Source organism: Nannobrachium achirus (assembly GCF_963921795.1).
Source record: "Nannobrachium achirus genome assembly, chromosome: 5".
NCBI classification, from domain to species: domain Eukaryota; kingdom Metazoa; phylum Chordata; class Actinopteri; order Myctophiformes; family Myctophidae; genus Nannobrachium; species Nannobrachium achirus.
The window spans coordinates 2,215,896-2,242,078 of record NC_137814.1 but is presented as its reverse complement, the minus strand read 5'-3'; the positions used below and the strand labels follow the sequence as shown (position 1 = coordinate 2,242,078).

Sequence of the window (26,183 nt, the reverse complement as noted above, 5' to 3'; positions counted from 1 at the left end):
TTCTTCACTAGTCTTAGTTCTACTGGATCTCTTCTCTACTTGGATCTCTTCTTCACTAGTCTTAGTTCTACTGGATCTCTTCTTCACTAGTCTTAGTTCTACTGGATCTCTTCTCTACTAGTCTTAGTTCTACTGGATCTCTTCTTCACTAGTCCCTCCCTGACATTTTAGTCTAGTTTTTGGAGCTGTGTGAAGCACAGGCTCCCTATACGTGGCTGTGTGGGTCTGTGTGTCTGTGTGTCTGTGTGTGTGTATGTAGCCTGAACTTCCTAAACTTCGGCACGCCACTAGTCCCACAGTTTTGCCACCACACACTCGCGCCATATGTCAAATCGACCGGCTTACTCGGGATTCGTGGGCTATTACTTTTCTAAGAGAAAGGTTCTATAGTTTAATTGATATTAATTTATTAGTGAATTAATTTTCCCCATTGACTTATAATGGGAATCGCAAAAACTCACATTCAATTATTTGTCTCTCGCAAACCATAGGGGCTAGAGTTTCAAGACTTGGAGAGGAGGTTCATAATGATTTCAAGGATTAAATGAAAAATAATTGTGTCATTTGGCCGCATGGTGGCGCCATAACACCCCACTTTACGTTTTGGCCTGTAACTCTTGAACCGTAGGTCGGAAAATTAAAAATATTTTTTTCCCTGGATTCCTTGGGCCATGACGCATCTCCCCATATAGGCCACGCCCATTTGCGCCATGATAGATTGTCCGCCATCTTGAATTTTCTCCAAAACACACTTTTTGCTCCTTTTCCTACATATTTTCTTCAAATGTCACAAAAATCGGTACACATGATCCACACACACACACACACACACACACACACACACACACACACACACACACACACACACACACACACACACACACACACACACACACACACACACACACACACACACACACACACACACACACAGCTCCACTTCACACGGGTGTGATTTTTATTTGCTGACCAAATCGTTATTTCCAGGGTAACAGAGATGACAATGGCAGAAACAATATTGTAATTTCTCAACAGGATGTATGATGTAACATTCACTGCAGGGTGTGGACAAAATGTCAGGAAATGGAGAAAAAAAAAAAAAAAAGAAAAAAAAAGAAGTGTTCCAATGGATCCAATGTAGTTATTTGGTCACAAGCTTTTGTTAATATGTTTCATTGGTTGGATAAATATACAAGTTAACCCACACTTTTTACTTTCCCCATTGATTTATCTTTATTTTGACTATCTACAGTACAAGCTTGTAGATCTGCTAGTTTTGCTACTTGTTGTGTGCCACTGCATCATGACAGAATGGTTCATTAGTTTAGAAATATGGATTTATGACCGACTGCAACAATATGTTAATGTTTCTTTGGCTACTGTAATGATGCTACTGTAACGATGCTACTGTAACGATGCTGCTGTAACGATGCCAGATACTGGAAGGAGAGTTTTACCATCATTACTATTATTGGCACTTCAGTGACGCTCCGCTCCTATGAAAACACGCCACCCTGTGGTAGAGTAATGTCAGTGATCACTTAAACCCTCTTTACCAGGGCTAGGCAAACTTAGGCACGGATGCCAACATTGGTACAGCAGAGGGTAATCACTGGCATGTGTGAGGGAGACGATGTTGGTTTAAAATAAAATATAAAAAAAACTATATTGTCACATCTGTATGCAAATTGTGAACTCTGACTGCAGGAGGTCTGGGAGAGCCGGTGGGTCCAATGTTTTCTTAATGCCTCATTCACATACAGAGAAGCCAAGCTATGGTTGGCTTGGTAATTCAATGTAATTTCTATGCAAACAAGCTTTTAAAAATTTCCAAGCTGGAAAAAAAGCTTGGAATTATTTAAAGCTGATTTGCATTGAGATTACATTGAATTACCAAGCAAAACATTAGCTTGGCTTCTCTCAGTGTGAATGCAGCATACTATTTCTATGCATTTGATGTACTGATGATTACCTTGCTTATCGTAAATCTCTCTGGATTAAGAGTGTCTGATAAATACTTAAATCGTCATTTTGAATATTTCAAAAGAAGAAGGAAAAAAGGTTGTTTTATTTATAGACAATCCAAATGTGTTGGAAATAATTTGCATGTGGTCATAATTAAACGTCAAGTTGACATGGCACAGTGACCACCAAGAAAATGAAAACACAGCACTTCATGTCAAACGGTTGCTGACCCCTGCTCTCCACTGAAGAAGGACCTCAGTTGGTTCTGTACTTGGTCTGCTCTTTTCCTTCAATAGAGTACGGACGCCGGGGTTTAAATGTTTCAATATGTGGGGTTCACATCATATCACAAACACGTCACTTTACTTTCTTCACTTTCTCTTTTCTTTTCTTCACGTGTTTGGGGATTTTGTTCTTTCTTTTTTCCCTCTGGGCTTCTTTTGAAATCCTCTTCCTTTCCTATAAAAACATGAGATTAAACACAGATTCAATGTATTAAATTCAATCATTATTAAAGGACAATTGTTTTTCGCATTTTCAACCATATGTTCATAAATTTGGATCTAACTAAAGCTCATTCATCAGAAAACAAGTCATTGTAACAACGACAACTAGAGGAGCAATTCCTCGCTATTTCTGTGTGTCATTATTTCGGGGTTAAGGTTAGGTTTAGGCATAGTTTTACTGAGGTTAGGGCAAGGGTTAAGGTTAGGTTTAGGCATAGTTTTACTGAGGTTAGGGTTAGGTTTAGGCATAGTATTACTGAGGTTAGGGTTATGTTTAGGCATAGTTTTACTGAGGTTAGGGTTAGGTTTAAGCATAGTTGTACTGAGGTTAGGTTTAGGCATAGTTTTACTGAGGTTAGGGTTAGGTTTAGGCATAGTTTTACTGAGGTTAGGGCTAGGGTTAAGGTTAAGTTTGGGCATAGTTTTACTGAGGTTAGGGCAAGGGTTTAGGTTAGGTTTAGGCATAGTTTTACCGAGGTTAGGGTTTAGGTTAGGTTTAGGCATAATGGTTAACATTCACCAGGTTCACTTGTTTTATGGGTTCTTATTTTTTATTTGGTTAGGGTTAAGGTCTCCTCTTACCTTTCTGTCCAATAGGCTCTCTCCTCCTCCTCCCTGTGTGTTCTGTCTCTGCTCTTCATCGTCCTGGTCAGTGGAGCTGTCATCATCATCTTCATCTTCATCATCCTCACCTCCACTCTGCTCCAGGAGGGCAGGGACCTGGAGAGGTCAAAGGTCACCATGTTTAAACCTAAAAGCCCAACGTTGATTCAATCTAACGCCTTAGAATCTGATCCTTCACAGCCAGGACCGTCATCAACAAGCCAACGACGGGGTTGATTTGGACAGCACACTTTGATTTAGTTTTAGTCAGAGTCTTTGGAATAAAAAAAACATGTATTTTTAGAAATATATTAGTCATCTGAAACATTTTAGTTTTAGTCTAAATTGAGTCGACAATTTAGTCATAAAAAATGTGTTCTGGCGGTGCCTTGATGGTGTCGTAATGGCTGATTTTACACTTGGTTGCATGCTGAGAATAGCAGAGCTTGTAGATCTGCTATTTTCAGAACACCCGAGCGCAACCAGACATAAAATGACTTGTCTTTTAATTCTACTGGATCTCTTCTCCACTAGTCTTAGTTCTACTGGATCTCTACTCTACTAGTCTTAGTACTACTGGATATCTTCTCCTCTAGTCTTAGTTCTACTGGATCTCTTCTCCTCTAGTCTTAGTTCTACTGGATCTCTACTCTACTAGTCTTAGTTCTACTGGATCTCTACTCTACTAGTCTTAGTTCTACTGGATCTCTTCTCCTCTAGTCTTAGTTCTACTGGATCTCTACTCTACTAGTCTTAGTTCTACTGGATCTCTTCTCCTCTAGTCTTAGTTCTACTGGATCTCTACTCTACTAGTCTTAGTTCTACTGGATCTCTACTCTACTAGTCTTAGTTCTACTGGATCTCTACTCTACTAGTCTTAGTTCTACTGGATCTCTTCTCCACTAGTCTTAGTTCTACTGGATCTCTTCTCCACTAGTCTTAGTTCTACTGGATCTCTTCTCCACTAGTATTAGTTCTACTGGATCTCTTCTCTATTAGTCTTAGCTCTACTGGATCTCTTCTCCACTAGTCTTAGTTCTACTGGATCTCTACTCCACTAGTCTTAGTTCTACTGGATCTCTTCTCCACTAGTCTTAGTTCTACTGGATCTCTTCTCCATTAGTCTTAGTTCTACTGGATCTCTTCTCCACTAGTCTTAGTTCTACTGGATCTCTTCTCCACTAGTCTTAGTTCTACTGGATCTCTTCTCCGCTAGTCTTAGTTCTACTGGATCTCTTCTCCACTAGTCTTAGTTCTACTGGATCTCTTCTCCACTAGTCTTAGTTCTACTGGATCTCTTCTCCACTAGTCTTAGTTCTACTGGATCTCTTCTCCATTAGTCTTAGTTCTACTGGATCTCTTCTCCGCTAGTCTTAGTTCTACTGGATCTCTTCTCCACTAGTCTTAGTTCTACTGGATCTCTTCTCCACTAGTCTTAGTTCTACTGGATCTCTTCTCCGCTAGTCTTAGTTCTACTGGATCTCTTCTCCACTAGTCTTAGTTCTACTGGATCTCTTCTCCATTAGTCTTAGTTCTACTGGATCTCTTCTCCACTAGTCTTAGTTCTACTGGATCTCTTCTCCACTAGTCTTAGTTCTACTGGATCTCTTCTCCATTAGTCTTAGTTCTACTGGATCTCTTCTCCTCTAGTCTTAGTTCTACTGGATCTCTTCTCTACTAGTCTTAGTTCTACTGGATCTCTTCTCCGCTAGTCTTAGTTCTACTGGATCTCTTCTCCACTAGTCTTAGTTCTACTGGATCTCTTCTCCACTAGTCTTAGTTCTACTGGATCTCTTCTCCACTAGTCTTAGTTCTACTGGATCTCTTCTCCACTAGTCTTAGTTCTACTGGATCTCTTCTCCGCTAGTCTTAGTTCTACTGGATCTCTTCTCCACTAGTCTTAGTTCTACTGGATCTCTTCTCCACTAGTCTTAGTTCTACTGGATCTCTTCTCCACTAGTCTTAGTTCTACTGGATCTCTTCTCCACTAGTCTTAGTTCTACTGGATCTCTTCTCCGCTAGTCTTAGTTCTACTGGATCTCTTCTCCGCTAGTCCCTCCCTGACATTTTAGTCTAGTTTTATGTGTTGACCACATCATCAGTATATTTAGTCTTTAGTCAACAAAATCAACACTGGTAAAAATCATCGCAGCACGTCATGCTTTTCTAATCTCTACCGATCATAATCGAGAGCGGGTCATCTCAGATCCACTTCGGGTTTTACACATAATGAGGAACCAGATCAGAGTAATAGAATGGGCCCCGAGGGATCATGGTAATACACGTACCGGACCCGGATCCGTAACGGATGGGTTCTGGGGTCCTGTCAGTATAAATCTTACCGTCTGGACTCCTGACAGGTCTTTCTTCATTCCTGTCACCGTCTGGTACAAAACCTACACAACACACAGTCATCATTAACCATATTAATATAGTATTAAACCTATTAACATATTATTAAACATATTAACATATCATTAAACATGTTAACATATCATTAAACATGTCACTAAATATAATGAAACATATCATTCCATATATGATTAAACATATATCAGGAAGTATTTACATTATCATTCTGTACGCTGATAGAAGCCTCCTCTTCAGTTCTCTGGTTCATCAGCTCCACGTCTCTCTCAAAGTGACTGACCTCTGTGAGCGTCCTGGGGATGTATGCCTTCTTAAAGACCTGTAGGACAACACAATATGGATGTAGGCCTGCTTAACTGTATTTGACCTGTAATCACAATAACACTAAGAATCTGTTCTAGACAGACAGTAGGACAGCTGAGAGACAGACAGTAACAATAACTGTATTGTATAAAACATGCAGTGTAAATAAAGTTTTCTGTATGAATAAAGGACTTCCTCACCTCCTCGTCCACTCTATCCTGATTGGTCCGTTCCTCTGAGGTTCTGTCAACAGCGATGGACATGGCCTGGACACACACACACACACACACACACACACACACACACACACACACACACACACACACACACACACACACACACACACACACACACACACACACACACACACACACATAAACTTAAAACACTGACCAATGAGACAGAGCAGCGTCATATAAATAGAGAGTTATGACACTTCCGTCGACTCCCATAGTAAGCGTGGAAAGCCTATTTACTCTATGGTGGGAAGCTTACGCATGTGCACGCATGGAGCCTGTTCTCATTCCTAGCTAGCCTCTCCTGCTCTTCAGCCCGTCCGCCCCCATTATTTATAACCAAGGCATTTTCACTCGCTGGTAAGTAGACTAAATCACGTCTTTTTCACCTTTTTAATAATGTTATTTACCTTGGAGAGGCCCGTGAATGCGTTAAAATGGTGAAAAAATATATGATTTAGTCTACTTACCAGTGAGTGAAAATGCCTCGACTAGAATGGGGGCGGACGGGGCTGAAGAGCAGCAGAGGCTCCATGCGACGCCACTTCCGGTCTGCGGCGAGATCAAAGCGTGTCACCACTCTGCTTACACTGCTCTGGGACAGAGCTAAACACTGACCAATAGACCCTATTCACGGCCCGCCTACGCACGCGCAGTCGCGCACTCAGAGAATTTCTCAGCAACTTCCTGGTGCTGACGTCAGCTTTGGAGGGTAAAATATAATAGAAATCGCTGGACTTAACTCATTGCATGCCAGGCCCGATAGTCCCGAGATTATTTCAATGTCTTTCCCTGCCAGGCCCGATAGTCCCGAGAATTTCCGCCATTTTGAAAGAAAAAAAAAAAAAATTCAAAAGATTTTTTTTTTACCCCAAAAAATGTAGTAGGCATGATAGAAATCGCGAAATTGCATGTTTAACCCCCATAACAACCCCATCTATCAAACATGGCAGCCATCTTTGTTTACATTTTAGGAAAACATAATGGCTGTTATCTCATGAATGCCTGAACGGATTTCCATTCGGATTTTTTTGTTTGAACGCTGTGAGCAATGTGGACACACGTGGTGCATTATCTAGGCATGGGTGTGCATGATCCGTGCACTATGAATTACATGGAAGTCTATGGAGACTGGAGGCATGGTAGAGTACGAAGGTATTGTTAAATGGCGGGGAATGTGTTAAAGCCAACAAATCATTATTTCGGTAAAGTAAATTATAACACTTTGTACCTTTTACTATCTTGTTTTCTTGATCATGCTAGCCGTATTTCATACTTTACTATTCGGAAATTGCATTAAATTTGCGATTTCTGTGTTAACTCTATGGGATATTAGTAGTTTTTCCTCTTCTACCGTGACGTCAGCACCAGGAAGTTGTGTAACGTGAATTCGGTCTATGGGACAAAGATCAGGGGTCAGAGGTCAGAGGTCATTACCTTGTCCAGGTACTGTGAGATGTTGTCAGGTGTGATTGACGGGTCGGTGATGAACTCAAACAGCTCTCTGACTGTCATGACCGGGACACCGTTCTTCAAGAAGAAATCTGTCAAGTTATGATCAATTAATAACTCATTAAATATGTTAAAACCCATTTAGGCCTAGAAGTGCAGCGCTGCGAGCTTGTAGATCTGCTATTTTTAGAAAAAGTCGTGAAAACGTGTGCAAATCCTTGAATATATGTATTTTCAAAGCGAACGTTTGTAACTCAATTTTTTCTTCTGGGGGGGTCCCTGGAACTAAATATTTTGAGATGAGGGTCCTTCACATGAAAAGGTTTGAGAACCACTGACATAGTAGTCTCTCAAGAACAGACTAACTGAGCTCCAGTTAAGTGAAAAGGACCTTTTCTTTGACGATGGCTGGCCAGATTGCTGAGAAACATAGGTTTTTCAAAAAACCTTAGAAGGATTCAAAAGACACTTATAGAATCGGGTCAAATTTCTCATTTTCACGATTTTTCAAAAATAGCAGATCTACAAGCTCGCAGTGTATATCTGCTATTTTTCAATAGTTAAAGCATAAAATAATGATAGACTATAATGTGTACCTGTTCTGAATGGGTTAAAGTAGTCATGAATATTATAATCCATGAGTAACTCTAATTGACGTTGAGTGACTTCATTAAACTAGGACACACAGTTCTTCAAGAAGAAATATGAAAATGTAATAACAAATGACTAATCTTGATTATTTAAAAATATGACATGCTGTTGTATAAAGTTCAAATTGTTTCTATTGCCGTTGCAGCAGTCTGACACATTAAAGTGAAGTGTTTAGCAGGTTATAAAGCTAGTAGTTGTCACTGGGCAGGGTAGGAATGTCGTTGCCCCTCAGTTTGGCCTTGTGCCCCTCAAACCAATGGCATGACCTGAGACCACAGTGGCCTTAATGCCCCTCAAACCAATGGCATGACCTGAGACCAGAGTGGCCTTAATGCCCCTCAAACCAATGGCATGACCTGAGGCCACAGTGGCCTTAATGCCCCTCAAACCAATGGCATGACCTGAGACCACAGTGGCCTTAATGCCCCTCAAACCAATGGCATGACCTGAGACCACAGTGGCCTTAATGCCCCTCAAACCAATGGCATGACCTGAGGCCACAGTGGCCTTAATGCCCCTCAAACCAATGGCATGACCTGAGACCACAGTGGCCTTAATGCCCCTCAAACCAATGGCATGACCTGAGACCACAGTGGCCTTAATGCCCCTCAAACCAATGGCATGACCTGAGACCACAGTGGCCTTAATGCCCCTCAAACCAATGACATGACCTGAGACCACAGTGGCCTTAATGCCCCTCAAACCAATGACATGACCTGAGGCCACAGTGGCCTTAATGCCCCTCAAACCAATGGCATGACCTGAGACCACAGTGGCCTTAATGCCCCTCAAACCAATGGCATGACCTGAGACCACAGTGGCCTTAATGCCCCTCAAACCAATGGCATGACCTGAGACCACAGTGGCCTTAATGCCCCTCAAACCAATGGCATGACCTGAGGCCACAGTGGCCTTAATGCCCCTCAAACCAATGGCATGACCTGAGGCCACAGTGGCCTTAAAGGAGTCATCCAGACCAAAACACATATAGGGTTAAATCTGCCTTTTATCATACCCCTTCATACCTGCTTTAGTCGATTTTTTTCATAGCTGCCCCTATTGCTAGATTTCGCAGGCTCTCTCATAACTAACACAGTGGATTGTCCTTAGGCTAGTGTGGTCATTACTTTAGCTTCAAAGTTAGTATTTTGTTATTGGATTGTGTTTACACAACGTCCTGAGATCAACCAAACCGCTGTTTTGACCTCACAGGCACCCTTACTTGTCAAACGGCTTCTGCTCTGCACCAGAGCAGGGAGAGGAGAGGCTAGAAAGGGAGGGAGGGAGGGGTCTGTTTGACAAGTAAGGGTGCCTGTGAGGTCCGTCTCAGGACGTTGTGTAAACACAATCCAATAAAAAAATACTAACTTTGAAGCTAAAGAAATGACCGCACTAGCCTAAGGACTATCCACTGTGTTAGTTATGAGAGAGCCCGCGAAATCTAGCAACAGGGGCAGCCGAAATCTAGCAACAGGGGCAGCTATGAAAAAAATCGACTAAAGCAGGTATGAAGGGGTTTGATAAAAGGCAGATTTAACCCTATATGTGTTTTGGTCTGGATGTCTCCTTTAATGCCCCAGCTGACTGTACCACTTTCTCCTCTGTCTCTGTCTGGTCAATATGTAGACACTAGTGTCTCATTCTTGTCATGTAGACACCAGTGTCTTTTGTTGAGTCCCCATCTTTAAACCAATCCAGTATATTTGATTGGTGCAGGGCTAAGCATGGATAAGATTGTAAATACCAATGTATTTATTTCACAGCAGATAGTCTACACGTTACATTTTAAATCTTAACCCTTAAATTAAATTAATTATTTGACCAATGGACCAAAAATCGTGTTTTATTTGATGGCCTTCCTGCCCTGGCATTTGACCTTTGTGCCCCCAAACAATGGACAACACCAAAGGCAACGTGGCCTTAACCCTAAAATGAGGAAATTCCAGGCCTGATTGTGACATCATTGCAGTCTTTTAGAGCAGGGGTCTTCAACGTTTTCAGGTCAAGGACCCCTTAGTTGAGAGAGAGATGAAGCAGGGACCCCCACAACCTGTTCATATATTCCATATAGTGTCATTGTTTGACAGCACAATCATCAGTGTATTTTGGATTCATGTCAATTTGTGTTTTCAGATATTTAACCCCTTGAACCGTCAATACTTAATGAACTTGACCTTTCACTCTTTTTCTCTTCTTTTTCACCTCTTTGCCGAAAATAGCCGATCTACAAGCTCACAACGCCTCGCAGCGGTTGGTTAATATAAAAAAAGGAGAAAAAAAGTTTGTATCACACAAAGATTTGGAGGACCCCCTGTAGTAACTCTGAGGAGCCCCTAGGGGTCCCGGACCCCCTGTTGAAGACCCCTGTTTTAGAGGTTAAATGACAGTATTTAGAGGTCATAAACCAGTATTTGTTACCGTTGACGTTGTTGCAGTCTTTCCGTAGGAACTCCAAGGCGTGAGGATGATCGTGTTCCACTGACTGACTGACATCAATGATGTAGGCCTCGCCTTCATGGTACCTGCAAACACATGGGACAGGGTGTTTTAGAGGAGTCTGGGACGCGCGGAGCGTCGTCCAGGGTGTTTTAGAAGAGTCTGGGACACGTGGAGCGTCGTCCGGGGCGTTTTAGGGAAGGGAGAAGAGTCTGGGACGCGTGGAGCGTCGTCCAGGGTGTTTTAGGGAAGGGAGAAGAGTCTGGGACGAGTGGAGCGTCGTCCAGGGTGTTTTAGGGAAGGGAGAAGAGTCTGGGACGAGTGGAGCGTCGTCCAGGGTGTTTTAGGTGGAAACTGGCCATTCCAACTTCAAAAATAAATACCTTGAATGTTTTACAGAGATGTAAAAAACAGGACAAATAATAATAATAATTGTGTTGGCATATGTTCTACTAAACACTCTACATACAGCATGTTGAACTAAACAGACTGACACACATGGTGCTTTCACAGGGCAGTGGCTAACACTCACACACATGTAATCACTTAAGTATAGAAAGAGCAGATGTTTTTAGTGAATTAATCTTTCAGGTTAGTCTTTTCTAGGGCTGACCTTCGATTACTTTTTTCATAATCGAAGCTTAATCGAAGCTTTCTTTCGAACTTCGAAGCTTCGATGACGGCGACCGGGGGGGGGGGGGGGGGGGGGGGGGGTGGTAGGGAGCAAAAGTTTATCGGTTACATAAGTGATAACCGTTAAGGAAATGTGTTTAAAAATGTGCGATTTACACAATTTTAAAAGGGAAAACACACCAGTTTTTTCCTCATAATAATGCTCCTTATTTTCATTAAATAGTACAACAATACAACGAGGAAGAAGAAGATACGAATGTTTTCTACATTAAAGAAAGGTGTTTTTGCAGGACAAGTAGGATTGACATAATCACATCACGTCAGTAATGTAACAAAGCGCGGCTGCAACAGCAAACACTGCAGCGCGACTCGAGCCCTATATAACAAACAGATTAACTCCCAAGTCCCAAGGTGTTGTACACGCTAATGTAATAGTAGATTTTATAGTAAATAATTGCACTGCACTGTGTCTGAATTAAAGTTCCACACTCATCAACCGAAAGCTGATGGTCAGGCTCAGACAACGTAGCCTACTCTATGCGGGCGCGACTATTGAGCTTGCAGCAGATCCGATATAAACTTCATCAACACCACGACAACGTAACCCTAGCAAGTTGGGTTTTAAGCTCTTTTTTCCTCTTTAAAACGGGATCGACGCTGACGGGGTCCGTTTTGTAAAATCCAATTTTCGCTGTTTGTTTCCTTGCGTTGAGTTGTGTGTCTGTCAGCGAGTGGAAGACAGCAAACGCATGCATGGATCATGTTACACCGACAATGGTTTGATAACGAAATGTGTGACTGCATCGCATAGTTGCATTGGGTGATGTTACTCAGACATTGGTGTCACACATTTCGGTGCCAAACGCATGTCGGTGTATATGTGACAGCGCGCTGTCTTTTCTTTTTTTTTCTTCATCATCGACCATTCTGATGGCTTCATGCATGCTCTTGTTGCTGTTGGCTTTAATGTTAACACGTGTGTGAGAAGGGGGTGACGCTATCACGCTAGAGTGGAGCGAGGCGCATGCAAGCTAAGGCACGCGGCCCCCCCAAAGGACAAACGGCCGCGGCCGATTATTCGAATTTATTTTTCAAATTCGAATACCGTGCCTTCGAACGAAGCTTCGAATATTCTAATTTTTTGGGTCAGCCCTAGTCTTTTCAGTGGTGTTTTTAACTTCCATGACTCCATTGCACTGGGCAGGGCACTTTGTTGCACCAAGCACCTTGTTCTTGTTGTCCTGTTTTGTTTCTCAAAACAGGAAAACAAGCAGACCTCCAAGTAGCCTGATTTCAGACTCTACGCTGGAGCTTGAGTCTGAAGTTGTCCCTATTCTATTTGATTTAAAAGGGGAGGGGATTTAAAATGTGAAATTCCCAATCACAAGAGATCTGGTGGGAGGGGTTGTGTTTGACTTGTGTACACAAAACATTCCCCCTCCCCCTGTATGACAGGAATCAAGTTGTTGTCTTTGATGTTTGATTGATTAGAGAGAAGCACTAACGAGCTATTTACACTTGTATGGCTCAATCAATGACTGCAGTTCAGAACCCCTTTGAAGTTCAAAGGGAGGAATTAAGAACTTTGGTGAGCCACACAGCCACCCCTCCCTCCACTGTTTCTGTTGATTATCAAAAGTTAGACCCACCCCTCCTCCGTCTTGCATTGATTTCATTGGTCAGTGTGCCAAGACACAGACAGAAAGAGGCGTGTCATATGACACCTCCAGACCAAGAGAAGCAGTCCACTCAGAGAGTGGGCGGGTCTATTGGCTGGAGCCAGGCAAACCTCCAAGCAGACCTCCAAGCTCACAACGTGTCACAGCGCAACGTGTCACTATTTTCGGTGCTTGATACCACACTGAACCAAGCATAATCACTAGGGCTGTAATCTAGCCCTGTTTTAGGGATTCGAACTTCGGGGGGATTTTCCGAACGAACCATCGAACCTTAGATGGTTCGTTCAATTGAATAAAAACCGAACGTTCGGACAATCGAACCATCGAACGTACTGTACCTTTAACCAGCTAAAACAGTGTAGGAAATGTTTTAAATGCGCTGTTTTAACCATTGAAAACGCGTGGATGCGTGGCCGCATTAACACGTAGGCTAACACTTGGAAAATCCAACCCAATCGGAGAAAATGTTGCGCAGTTTGTTGACCAACAGGCTCAATGTATAGCGGAGTTGCACGGATGATGATTAGACTTGGTGACAGCGTCAGAGCGCATCGCGTTCGGGCTGAACTGGTCTCGATGTAACAAGTCTAACAACCCCAGAAATCGCATTATAGATCCTTTAGGGGGTTGCAATAAAATCCATCTTTGCTCATGCTTAGGAGAACGGCTGTTTAATCTTTGGGTGCATGGATGGGTGTTCGCTGTTCAGAGCACACACGTCTGTCTATGCCCAGCTCGGCTGCTCTCACTCTACTGTCATCAAGCGTGTGTCAGCGAGGTTCACACAGCGTGGTTCGCGGCCCCAAACAGGAGCGGAATTGGAGCGAAGCACGGTCCTTGATCGCTCCAAGCTGTTCTGGTGCATTTTATAACTACTATAACGGTCACCATTAACTGTTAGTGTTTACCGGTAGGCCTAACTTATTTCGTATTTGGCTATCTCTACTACTGTGATATTCTGAATAGGCCTATCACATTCTGATAATTATTTTTCGTGTAAAAAAATAAAAAAATAAAAAAACCTGAACCCATTAATTTCGAACTTCGATTGCCAACGTAACGAACGAACGTTCGAATCCCCGAAGGTTCGCTTGCAGCCCTAATAATCACTTGAGTCAATATTGGAGATGTGGCGTAACGGCATGGATTTCTACACAGAGAGGGCAAAAAACATAAGATGCTGCATTCAAGTTCAGGAGAGTTTGGACAAGGCAATTCTCTTGAATGCTGCCTTCAGGTATGGCATGGAAAGAGGGGGCATTTGCATTTCTTTCACCGTAGTTAAAACTGCATTCATGGTCTGGAGAGGGCACTTTTTACAGATGGGTAAAAGGGCAGGGGCTCAAGCCCCCTTTGATGTCTACACAGAATAATCATTGTACATACAGCATGTTGAACTAAACAGATAGAATACATACAGCGTACACTATAATAATTCGCATTCGCACTGATTTTTGACATTGCACTATTAGGTTGTGTTGGTAGTTTCTGAGTATTCTGCTCTGTTTAACAATGACAACAAGTGTGATACTTGTTGCACTAACTAGCATTGACTGCTATGGTCTCTTTTTGTAAGTCACTTTATGTATATATACTTATATATTATTCGCCCCCTCTATTGATGCACCTTCTCTTTATTGGTACTGTACTGCTCTTGTTTTTTCCTCTTATCTATCTTTTTTCTTACTTCTCTGTAACTTTGTAAATAACTGTATACTGCTATGCTACAACTGGACAACTGAATTTCCCCCTTGGGATAATAAAGGTATATATCTATCTAATAATCATCATACTTACAGCATGTTGAACTCACTGAGGTCTGCGTGGACCAGCCGTGCGTCCTGGTACATCCTCCATACATATACATATGTATGGAGTATAATAATCATACAGTATAATAATCATCATACTCACAGCATGTTGAACTCACTGAGGTCGGCGTGGACCAGCCGTGCGTCCTGGTACATCCTCCTCATCTGGTGGATCACCTGCAGGTAAAGCTCTCTGGACTTGGACGACGACAGGACCGCGTTCTTCAGGAGAGGAGAGGGACTGGAAGAGACAACACGCATCAAACATGCTTCACTGAAGAGACAACACACATCAATCCTTCTATAGGAGAGGAGAGGAGCTGAAGACAGACAACATACACCAAACAACTACCTCAACACAAGTTGATTGGCTGTCTTTACATGCCATTCTAATAGGTGATTGGCTGGTCTTTACATGCCATTCTAATAGGTGATTGGCTGTCTTTACATGCCATTCTAATAGGTGATTGGCTGGTCTTTACATGCCATTCTAATAGGTGATTGGCTGTCTTTACATGCCATTCTAATAGGTGATTGGCTGGTCTTTATATGTCATTCTCAGAGTTGTATAGGGGAGAGCGGCGTCACGCTTTGATCTCGCCGCAGACCAGAAGTGGCGTCGCTGGAGCCTGGTGACGTTCCTACAGCTCTTCAGCACCGTCCACCTCCGTTGCAACCCAGACATTTTCACTCCACCAAATCACGTCTTTTCCACCCTTCTAACGCATTCACGGGCCTCTCCAAGTTAGGCCACATTATTATTTCACAAATTAACTTGGAGAGGCCCGTGAATGCGTTAAAAGGGGGAGAAGACGTGATTTAGTCTACTTACCAGTGAGTGGAAATGCCTTGGTTACCATCACAGTCACGTCCGCTTTCCACGCTTACAATGGGAGTCGACGTAAGTGTCAGAACTCTCTCTTATCAATGGGTCTGGTCAATCTAACACATGGGGTGTCCAAAGTGCGGCCTGGGGGGCCAAATGCGGCCCGATGACAAATTCAGGCTTTTGCAAATCCCGCCCCATTCTGCCCTGTTACTATGGTGGGACATTTGACCCTGGGCAGATTGTTTTTATAGTGGCAGTGAATGGGGGAGAGGGTATTTTCATTGCCTCATTATTGCAATTTAAAGTACCAAAGGAAAAACATCTAGGTGATATTAATAAAAAGGGAAGTACAGTAGTTACATTGCAAAACAGGGGGTTTCCCCGAAAATATATGTTTTGATTAGTTTAATCCCAGTGGGACAGAATCACCCATTGCAGTTGTTGAAAGCCTAAAGAAACATTCTCCACTGCACAAACTCCACCCCCGATAGCAAAAAGTGAATGGTTTTTTCTGGTTGGCCAGTCAGGGAGTCTCAGGGACCAATCAGAAGGCTGACAAACGGTGAATTGTATACGGCCCGCAGCTTCATTCCTTAATTGTATTATAAACGCCGCCCCCAGCACCGCCAAACAAGCATGTTTATAGCATCATTTGTCAGGATTCCTTGTTCTCTGTTGTCTCATTCTGAAGGGGTCAAACAAGCATGTTTATAGCATCATTTGTCATTCCTGTTGTCTCATTCTGAAGGGCCAAACAAGCATGTTTATAGCATCATTTGTCATTCCTGTTGTCTCATTCTGAAGGGCCAAACAAGCATGTTTATAGCATCATTTGTCATCCCTGTTGTCTCATTCTGAAGGGCCAAACAAGCATGTTTATAGCATCATTTATCAGGATTCCTTGTTCTCTGTTGTCTCATTCTGAAGGGGTCAAACAAGCATGTTTATAGCATCATTTATCAGGATTCCTTGTTCTCTGTTGTCTCATTCTGAAGGGGTCAAACAAGCATGTTTATAGCATCATTTATCAGGATTCCTTATTCCCTGTTGTCTCATTCTGAAGGGGTAAAACAAACAACAATGTTTATAGCATCATTTATCAGGATTCCTTATTCCCTGTTGTCTCATTCTGAAGGGGTAAAACAAACAACAATGTTTATAGCATCATTTATCAGGATTCCTTGTTCCCTGTTGTCTCATTCTGAAGGGGTAAAACAAACAACAATGTTTATAGCATCATTTGTCAGGATTCCTTATTCCCTGTTGTCTCATTCTGAAGGGGTAAAACAAACAACAATGTTTATAGCATCATTTGTCAGGATTCCTTATTCCCTGTTGTCTCATTCTGAAGGGGTAAAACAAACAACAATGTTTATAGCATCATTTGTCAGGATTCCTTATTCCCTGTTGTCTCATTCTGAAGGGGTAAAACAAACAACAATGTTTATAGCATCATTTGTCAGGATTCCTTATTCCCTGTCGTCTCATTCTGAAGGGGTAAAACAAACAACAATGTTTATAGCATCATTTGTCAGGATTCCTTGTTCCCTGTTGTCTCATTCTGAAGGGGTAAAACAAACAACAATGTTTATAGCATCATTTATCAGGATTCCTTATTCCCTGTTGTCTCATTCTGAAGGGGTAAAACAAACAACAATGTTTATAGCATCATTTGTCAGGATTCCTTGTTCCCTGTTGTCTCATTCTGAAGGGGTCAAACAAACAACAATGTTTATAGCATCATTTGTCAGGATTCCTTATTCCCTGTTGTCTCATTCTGAAGGGGTAAAACAAACAACAATGTTTATAGCATCATTTGTCAGGATTCCTTATTCCCTGTTGTCTCATTCTGAAGGGGTAAAACAAACAACAATGTTTATAGCATCATTTGTCAGGATTCCTTATTCCCTGTTGTCTCATTCTGAAGGGGTAAAACAAACAACAATGTTTATAGCATCATTTGTCAGGATTCCTTATTCCCTGTTGTCTCATTCTGAAGGGGTAAAACAAACAACAATGTTTATAGCATCATTTGTCAGGATTCCTTATTCCCTGTTGTCTCATTCTGAAGGGGTAAAACAAACAACAATGTTTATAGCATCATTTGTCAGGATTCCTTATTCCCTGTTGTCTCATTCTGAAGGGGTAAAACAAACAACAATGTTTATAGCATCATTTGTCAGGATTCCTTGTTCCCTGTCGTCTCATTCTGAAGGGGTAAAACAAACAACAATGTTTATAGCATCATTTGTCAGGATTCCTTATTCCCTGTTGTCTCATTCTGAAGGGGTAAAACAAACAACAATGTTTATAGCATCATTTGTCAGGATTCCTTATTCCCTGTTGTCTCATTCTGAAGGGGTAAAACAAACAACAATGTTTATAGCATCATTTGTCAGGATTCCTTATTCCCTGTTGTCTCATTCTGAAGGGGTAAAACAAACAACAATGTTTATAGCATCATTTGTCAGGATTCCTTGTTCCCTGTTGTCTCATTCTGAAGGGGTAAAACAAACAACAATGTTTATAGCATCATTTGTCAGGATTCCTTGTTCCCTGTTGTCTCATTCTGAAGGGGTAAAACAAACAACAATGTTTATAGCATCATTTGTCAGGATTCCTTATTCCCTGTTGTCTCATTCTGAAGGGGTAAAACAAACAACAATGTTTATAGCATCATTTGTCAGGATTCCTTATTCCCTGTTGTCTCATTCTGAAGGGGTAAAACAAACAACAATGTTTATAGCATCATTTGTCAGGATTCCTTATTCCCTGTTGTCTCATTCTGAAGGGGTAAAACAAACAACAATGTTTATAGCATCATTTGTCAGGATTCCTTATTCCCTGTCGTCTCATTCTGAAGGGGTCAAACAAACAACAATGTTTATAGCATCATTTGTCAGGATTCCTTATTCCCTGTTGTCTCATTCTGAAGGGGTCAAACAAACAACAATGTTTATAGCATCATTTGTCAGGATTCCTTGTTCCCTGTCGTCTCATTCTGAAGGGGTAAAACAAACAACAATGTTTATAGCATCATTTGTCAGGATTCCTTATTCCCTGTCGTCTCATTCTGAAGGGGTAAAACAAACAACAATGTTTATAGCATCATTTGTCAGGATTCCTTATTCCCTGTCGTCTCATTCTGAAGGGGTAAAACAAACAACAATGTTTATAGCATCATTTGTCAGGATTCCTTGTTCCCTGTTGTCTCATTCTGAAGGGGTAAAACAAACAACAATGTTTATAGCATCATTTGTCAGGATTCCTTGTTCCCTGTTGTCTCATTCTGAAGGGGTAAAACAAACAACAATGTTTATAGCATCATTTGTCAGGATTCCTTGTTCCCTGTTGTCTCATTCTGAAGGGGTAAAACAAACAACAATGTTTATAGCATCATTTGTCAGGATTCCTTATTCCCTGTTGTCTCATTCTGAAGGGGTAAAACAAACAACAATGTTTATAGCATCATTTGTCAGGATTCCTTGTTCCCTGTTGTCTCATTCTGAAGGGGTAAAACAAACAACAATGTTTATAGCATCATTTGTCAGGATTCCTTGTTCCCTGTTGTCTCATTCTGAAGGGGTAAAACAAACAACAATGTTTATAGCATCATTTGTCAGGATTCCTTATTCCCTGTTGTCTCATTCTGAAGGGGTAAAACAAACAACAATGTTTATAGCATCATTTGTCAGGATTCCTTATTCCCTGTTGTCTCATTCTGAAGGGGTAAAACAAACAACAATGTTTATAGCATCATTTGTCAGGATTCCTTATTCCCTGTTGTCTCATTCTGAAGGGGTAAAACAAACAACAATGTTTATAGCATCATTTGTCAGGATTCCTTATTCCCTGTCGTCTCATTCTGAAGGGGTCAAACAAACAACAATGTTTATAGCATCATTTGTCAGGATTCCTTATTCCCTGTTGTCTCATTCTGAAGGGGTAAAACAAACAACAATGTTTATAGCATCATTTGTCAGGATTCCTTGTTCCCTGTTGTCTCATTCTGAAGGGGTAAAACAAACAACAATGTTTATAGCATCATTTGTCAGGATTCCTTATTCCCTGTCGTCTCATTCTGAAGGGGTCAAACAAACAACAATGTTTATAGCATCATTTGTCAGGATTCCTTATTCCCTGTTGTCTCATTCTGAAGGGGTAAAACAAACAACAATGTTTATAGCATCATTTGTCAGGATTCCTTATTCCCTGTTGTCTCATTCTGAAGGGGTCAAACAAACAACAATGTTTATAGCATCATTTGTCAGGATTCCTTGTTCCCTGTTGTCTCATTCTGAAGGGGTCAAACAAACAACAATGTTTATAGCATCATTTGTCAGGATTCCTTATTCCCTGTTGTCTCATTCTGAAGGGGTCAAACAAACAACAATGTTTATAGCATCATTTGTCAGGATTCCTTGTTCCCTGTTGTCTCATTCTGAAGGGGTAAAACAAACAACAATGTTTATAGCATCATTTGTCAGGATTCCTTATTCCCTGTTGTCTCATTCTGAAGGGGTAAAACAAACAACAATGTTTATAGCATCATTTGTCAGGATTCCTTGTTCCCTGTTGTCTCATTCTGAAGGGGTAAAACAAACAACAATGTTTATAGCATCATTTGTCAGGATTCCTTATTCCCTGTTGTCTCATTCTGAAGGGGTAAAACAAACAACAATGTTTATAGCATCATTTGTCAGGATTCCTTATTCCCTGTTGTCTCATTCTGAAGGGGTAAAACAAACAACAATGTTTATAGCATCATTTGTCAGGATTCCTTATTCCCTGTTGTCTCATTCTGAAGGGGTAAAACAAACAACAATGTTTATAGCATCATTTGTCAGGATTCCTTGTTCCCTGTTGTCTCATTCTGAAGGGGTAAAACAAACAACAATGTTTATAGCATCATTTGTCAGGATTCCTTATTCCCTGTTGTCTCATTCTGAAGGGGTCAAACAAACAACAATGTTTATAGCATCATTTGTCAGGATTCCTTATTCCCTGTTGTCTCATTCTGAAGGGGTAAAACAAACAACAATGTTTATAGCATCATTTGTCAGGATTCCTTATTCCCTGTCGTCTCATTCTGAAGGGGTAAAACAAACAACAATGTTTATAGCATCATTTGTCAGGATTCCTTGTTCCCTGTTGTCTCATTCTGAAGGGGTAAAACAAACAACAATGTTTATAGCATCATTTGTCAGGATTCCTTATTCCCTGTTGTCTCATTCTGAAGGGGTAAAACAAACAACAATGTTTATAGCATCATTTGTCAGGATTCCTTATTCCCTGTTGTCTCATTCTGAAGGGGTAAAACAAACAACAATGTTTATAGCATCATTTGTCAGGATTCCTTGTTCCCTGTTGTCTCATTCTGAAGGGGTAAAACAAACAACAATGTTTATAGCATCATTTGTCAGGATTCCTTGTTCCCTGTTGTCTCATTCTGAAGGGGTAAAACAAACAACAATGTTTATAGCATCATTTGTCAGGATTCCTTGTTCCCTGTTGTCTCATTCTGAAGGGGTAAACCAAACAACAATGTTTATAGCATCATTTGTCAGGATTCCTTATTCCCTGTTGTCTCATTCTGAAGGGGTCAAACAAACAACAATGTTTATAGCATCATTTGTCAGGATTCCTTATTCCCTGTTGTCTCATTCTGAAGGGGTAAAACAAACAACAATGTTTATAGCATCATTTGTCAGGATTCCTTATTCCCTGTCGTCTCATTCTGAAGGGGTCAAACAAACAACAATGTTTATAGCATCATTTGTCAGGATTCCTTATTCCCTGTTGTCTCATTCTGAAGGGGTAAAACAAACAACAATGTTTATAGCATCATTTGTCAGGATTCCTTATTCCCTGTTGTCTCATTCTGAAGGGGTAAAACAAACAACAATGTTTATAGCATCATTTGTCAGGATTCCTTATTCCCTGTTGTCTCATTCTGAAGGGGTAAAACAAACAACAATGTTTATAGCATCATTTGTCAGGATTCCTTGTTCCCTGTTGTCTCATTCTGAAGGGGTAAAACAAACAACAATGTTTATAGCATCATTTGTCAGGATTCCTTATTCCCTGTTGTCTCATTCTGAAGGGGTAAAACAAACAACAATGTTTATAGCATCATTTGTCAGGATTCCTTGTTCCCTGTTGTCTCATTCTGAAGGGGTAAAACAAACAACAATGTTTATAGCATCATTTGTCAGGATTCCTTATTCCCTGTTGTCTCATTCTGAAGGGGTAAAACAAACAACAATGTTTATAGCATCATTTGTCAGGATTCCTTATTCCCTGTTGTCTCATTCTGAAGGGGTAAAACAAACAACAATGTTTATAGCATCATTTGTCAGGATTCCTTATTCCCTGTTGTCTCATTCTGAAGGGGTAAAACAAACAACAATGTTTATAGCATCATTTGTCAGGATTCCTTATTCCCTGTTGTCTCATTCTGAAGGGGTAAAACAAACAACAATGTTTATAGCATCATTTGTCAGGATTCCTTATTCCCTGTTGTCTCATTCTGAAGGGGTAAAACAAACAACAATGTTTATAGCATCATTTGTCAGGATTCCTTATTCCCTGTTGTCTCATTCTGAAGGGGTAAAACAAACAACAATGTTTATAGCATCATTTGTCAGGATTCCTTATTCCCTGTTGTCTCATTCTGAAGGGGTAAAACAAACAACAATGTTTATAGCATCATTTGTCAGGATTCCTTATTCCCTGTCGTCTCATTCTGAAGGGGTCAAACAAACAACAATGTTTATAGCATCATTTGTCAGGATTCCTTATTCCCTGTTGTCTCATTCTGAAGGGGTCAAACAAGCATGTTTATAGCATCATTTATCAGGATTCCTTATTCCCTGTCGTCTCATTCTGAAGGGGTCAAACAAACAACAATGTTTATAGCATCATTTATCAGGATTCCTTATTCCCTGTTGTCTCATTCTGAAGGGGTAAAACAAACAACAATGTTTATAGCATCATTTATCAGGATTCCTTATTCCCTGTTGTCTCATTCTGAAGGGGTCAAAACAATACCCTGTTGTATTTTATACCTTGCACGTCTGGTTACATTTGGTAATGTGAGTTATTAGTGTTTTGGTCAGAGTACACACCTGACAAAAGACCATTACATATTGATGATGATAGTTAAAGGAGCTATAGTCAACTTTTTCATTGTAGGGCCAACACTTTGTTTACATCCTAGTCTATAGACTAGGATGTAAACAAAGTGTCGGTCTGACAACGGCCAAAATGATTATTTTATCATTATTTTACGCTTTTTGTGGTCATTTTTGAATAGAAACACATATACGAAGCTTATTTTTTTATAAAATATGTTCGAAACATTATTTTTATTTTAGCATCCGTTTTTCAAGAACAAGTTGACTATAGCTCCTTTAAATACAATATTGTAATTGTGATGCATACAGTATGTGACTTATGTTATGGTCCGACTGAAAGTACATTTTGTCAGGAGATATTGTCGGCCCTCGGGTGTTTTCATATTTTCTAATGCGGCCTCCTTTGAACAAGGTTTGGACACCCCTGTTCTAACAGGTGATTGTCATTATTCTTCTCTTACATTTTTTTATCCCACAATTTTGTAAGCCATGTTTCCCCCAGTGCCAGTTGCCTAAGCTGTAATCCTGGGCTCTGCTCTCCCTCTGCCAACCTGGGCAGAGCCCTGAACTGAGCTCATGGGGGGAAGGGAGGGGTAGTTTCCCTGGTTGGACGTAGCGTGTGGAAGGAACACGTTATTCCAACCAGTTCCTTTCCCCTCCATTCCCCGGCTGGCCAGGGGGAGGCAGTATGGAGACCAGTATTACTGCATGTTTTTGTGAGGGTATCAACCCTAGGAGACACGAGGAGAACATGCAAACTCCACACAGAAAGGCCCTATCAGCCGACCCCACCTAGGGTGTGGGCACTGATGACTCGTAGGAGAGAACACACCCCCAACGCCCACAGCGTCCCCCGGCGGGAATCGAACCCAGGACCTTCTAGCTGTGAGGAGACGGCACTACCCACTGCACCACCGTGACATGTCATTCTAACGTGTGATTGGTTCTCGTTCCCTTACATTTCAATCTAACAGGTGATTATGATTGGTTCTTACATGTCATCCTAACATGTGATTGGTTCTTACATGTCATTCTAACATGTGATTGGTTCTTACATGTCATCCTAACATGTGATTGGTTCTTACATGTCATTCTAACATGTGATTGGTTCTTACATGTCATCCTTGCCGATGAAGGTCATCAGTAGAACGTGACTCCTCAACATGAGAGGCTCTGGACTCAGGATGCCTGCTGTCTGCAACCTGTCAATCACATTATAGACCTGTCAATCACATTATAGACCTGTCAATCACATTATAGACCTGTCAATCACGTTATATCAACCTGTCAATCACATTATAAACCTGTCAATCACATTATAGACCTGTCAATCACATTATAAACCTGTCAATCACATTATAGACCTGTCAATCACTCTGGACTCAGGATGCCTGCTGTCTGCAACCTGTCAATCAAAGATACACTAGTTAATGTATAATGTTTGTGTTTTGTTCATGTTGGTATGCATGCAGGGGTTGACACTAATGGCCATTAACACATATGGTGCCAACCCTGAGTTTCCCGAGTTTGGGCCGTTTTTGAAAAAAATAATAATATATATATATTTTTTTTTCAAAAAAAATTTTTGGACCTCCAGAAATGTATTAGGCATGATCGCGATCGCGAAATTGTATTAGGCATGATCGCGATCGCGAAATTGTATTAGTCATGATCGCGATCGCGAAATTGCATGTTTAACCCCCATACCAACCCATTCTTTCAAACATGGCAGCCATGTTTGTTTACATCTCACAACCTAATCAGAATGGGGTCGTGTGTATGTATGTCTGTATGTCCCAATGTCTTGCATCTGCAACTCCACGTTCAGCAGTTGTTCAATTGTCTCAAAAACATAATACAAAAATCAACAACGCATGTTCCTTGCTGACCATCAACTTTTTTTTTTTTTTTTAAATATGAGCGCCCGTTAGGGCGCGATTTCTAGATGTGAGCGGCCGCACAGCGGCCGCGAACTTCTAGTCTGAAGAAAACATAATGACTGATAAATCATGAATGCCTGAACGGATTTCCAAGCGGATTTTTTTGTTTGAAAGCTGTGAACAGTGTGCACACACGTGGTGCATGCATCTAGGCATGGGCGTGCACGATCCGTGCACTATAAATTACATGGAAGTCTATGGAGACCATGGCATCGCGGGACATTGAAGAGAAAAAATCACTGCAACATAAGTGTTAATATGTCCGACCGTACACAAGGCATGGTCTTGTCCATGGCAAATTGTTTGATTTTTCTTTTTGTTTTACACACCTTTATAATGCTATTATTTTGACCCAATTACTGAATGTCAGTGTCCAGGTTTTCTTCACAACATGTGTATAACTAACTGGTTACTACAACACCATGGCATTGGCACATTATTACAGTCATGGCTAAAAGTATTGGCACCCTTGCATTGCAACACACAGTGGTCTAGATTAGCACAGTGAAGGAACATCAAGGTCTCTGGAGATGGACTTGGAGCCTTCAGTATGGCCATGTTTGGATACAATCTGACCTCTGACCTCCTGACATTTCTCTCCTTTTTATTTGGTCCATGCTCAGTGTGTGACACAAAACATGTGCGTGGCAAATAAAGACAACAACGCTAACCTGTAACACAGAGTGACCTTCTCCATTCAGCAGGAATCCACTGGATTTAATTTGTTCTACAAGCGTTTCATTCTAACGTGGAAACTGAATGTGTGACGCCTTTGATGAGAGTTTCAAGCATGCAAGTAGAAAGCAAAGTGTGCGTGTGTGTGTGTGCGTGCATGCATGCTTGTGTGTATGTGCGTGTGTGCGTGCGTATGTGTGTGCTTGTGTGTGTATGTGCGTGCGTGCTTGTGTGTGTATGTGCGTGCGTGCGTGCGTGCGTGCGTCTGTCTGTCTGTCTGTCTGTGTGTGTGTGTGTGCATGCGTGTGTATGCGTGTGTGTGTGTGTGTGTGTGTGTGTGTGTGTGTGCATGTGTGTGTGTGTGTGTGTGTGTGTGTGTGCATGTGTGTGTGTGTGTGTGTGTGTGTGTGTGTGCGTGCGTGCGTGCGTGCGTGTGTGTGTATGTGTGTGTGTGTGTGTGTGTGTGTGTGTGTGTGTGTGTGTGTGTGTGTGTGTGCGTGCGTGCGTGTGTGCGTGCGTGTGTGTGCATGTATAACCTTATCAGGTTCCTCATCTCCTTCTCAGCCCAGGTCCTCACCATCTTCCTGGGGTTTCCTTTACAGTAACCATGACGGAACCTGTCAATCACATCATAAACCTTTACAGTAACCTGTTTTTGGATTGATTGAGTATTTTATTATCTTTACAGTAACCATGACGGAACCTGTTTTTGGATTGATTGAGTATTTTATTACATCTTCCTGGGGTTTCCTTTACAGTAACCATGACGGAACCTGTTTTTGGATTGATTGAGTATTTTATTATCTTTACAGTAACCGTGACGGAACCTGTTTTTGGATTGATTGAGTATTTTATTACATCTTCCTGGGGTTTCCTTTACAGTAACCATGACGGAACCTGTTTTTGGATTGATTGAGTATTTTATTATCTTTACAGTAACCGTGACGGAACCTGTTTT

The 26,183-nt window shown here is 41.3% G+C and overlaps 1 protein-coding gene across 2 annotated transcripts in view; it reads right to left on the bottom strand.

The window, feature by feature from the left end:
- riok1 (RIO kinase 1 (yeast)) overlaps positions 1–26,183 on the bottom strand; it is a 39,383-nt gene that overhangs the window by 399 nt on the left and 12,801 nt on the right. Inside the window, exons 8-17 of one of the 2 annotated variants that reach the window (XM_080725322.1) lie at positions 25,762–25,842; positions 23,726–23,812; positions 14,749–14,886; positions 10,505–10,608; positions 7,421–7,527; positions 5,948–6,013; positions 5,644–5,763; positions 5,417–5,470; positions 3,054–3,191; positions 2,327–2,424 (exon numbers count right to left, since the gene is read on the bottom strand). In XM_080725322.1, the coding sequence (XP_080581448.1) occupies positions 2,327–2,424; positions 3,054–3,191; positions 5,417–5,470; positions 5,644–5,763; positions 5,948–6,013; positions 7,421–7,527; positions 10,505–10,608; positions 14,749–14,886; positions 23,726–23,812; positions 25,762–25,842 (993 nt within the window). Of the gene's footprint in view, positions 1–972; positions 2,425–3,053; positions 3,192–5,416; positions 5,471–5,643; positions 5,764–5,947; positions 6,014–7,420; positions 7,528–10,504; positions 10,609–14,748; positions 14,887–23,725; positions 23,813–25,761; positions 25,843–26,183 lie in introns of those variants that run through there. The other variant, XM_080725323.1, reaches the window with a different exon arrangement.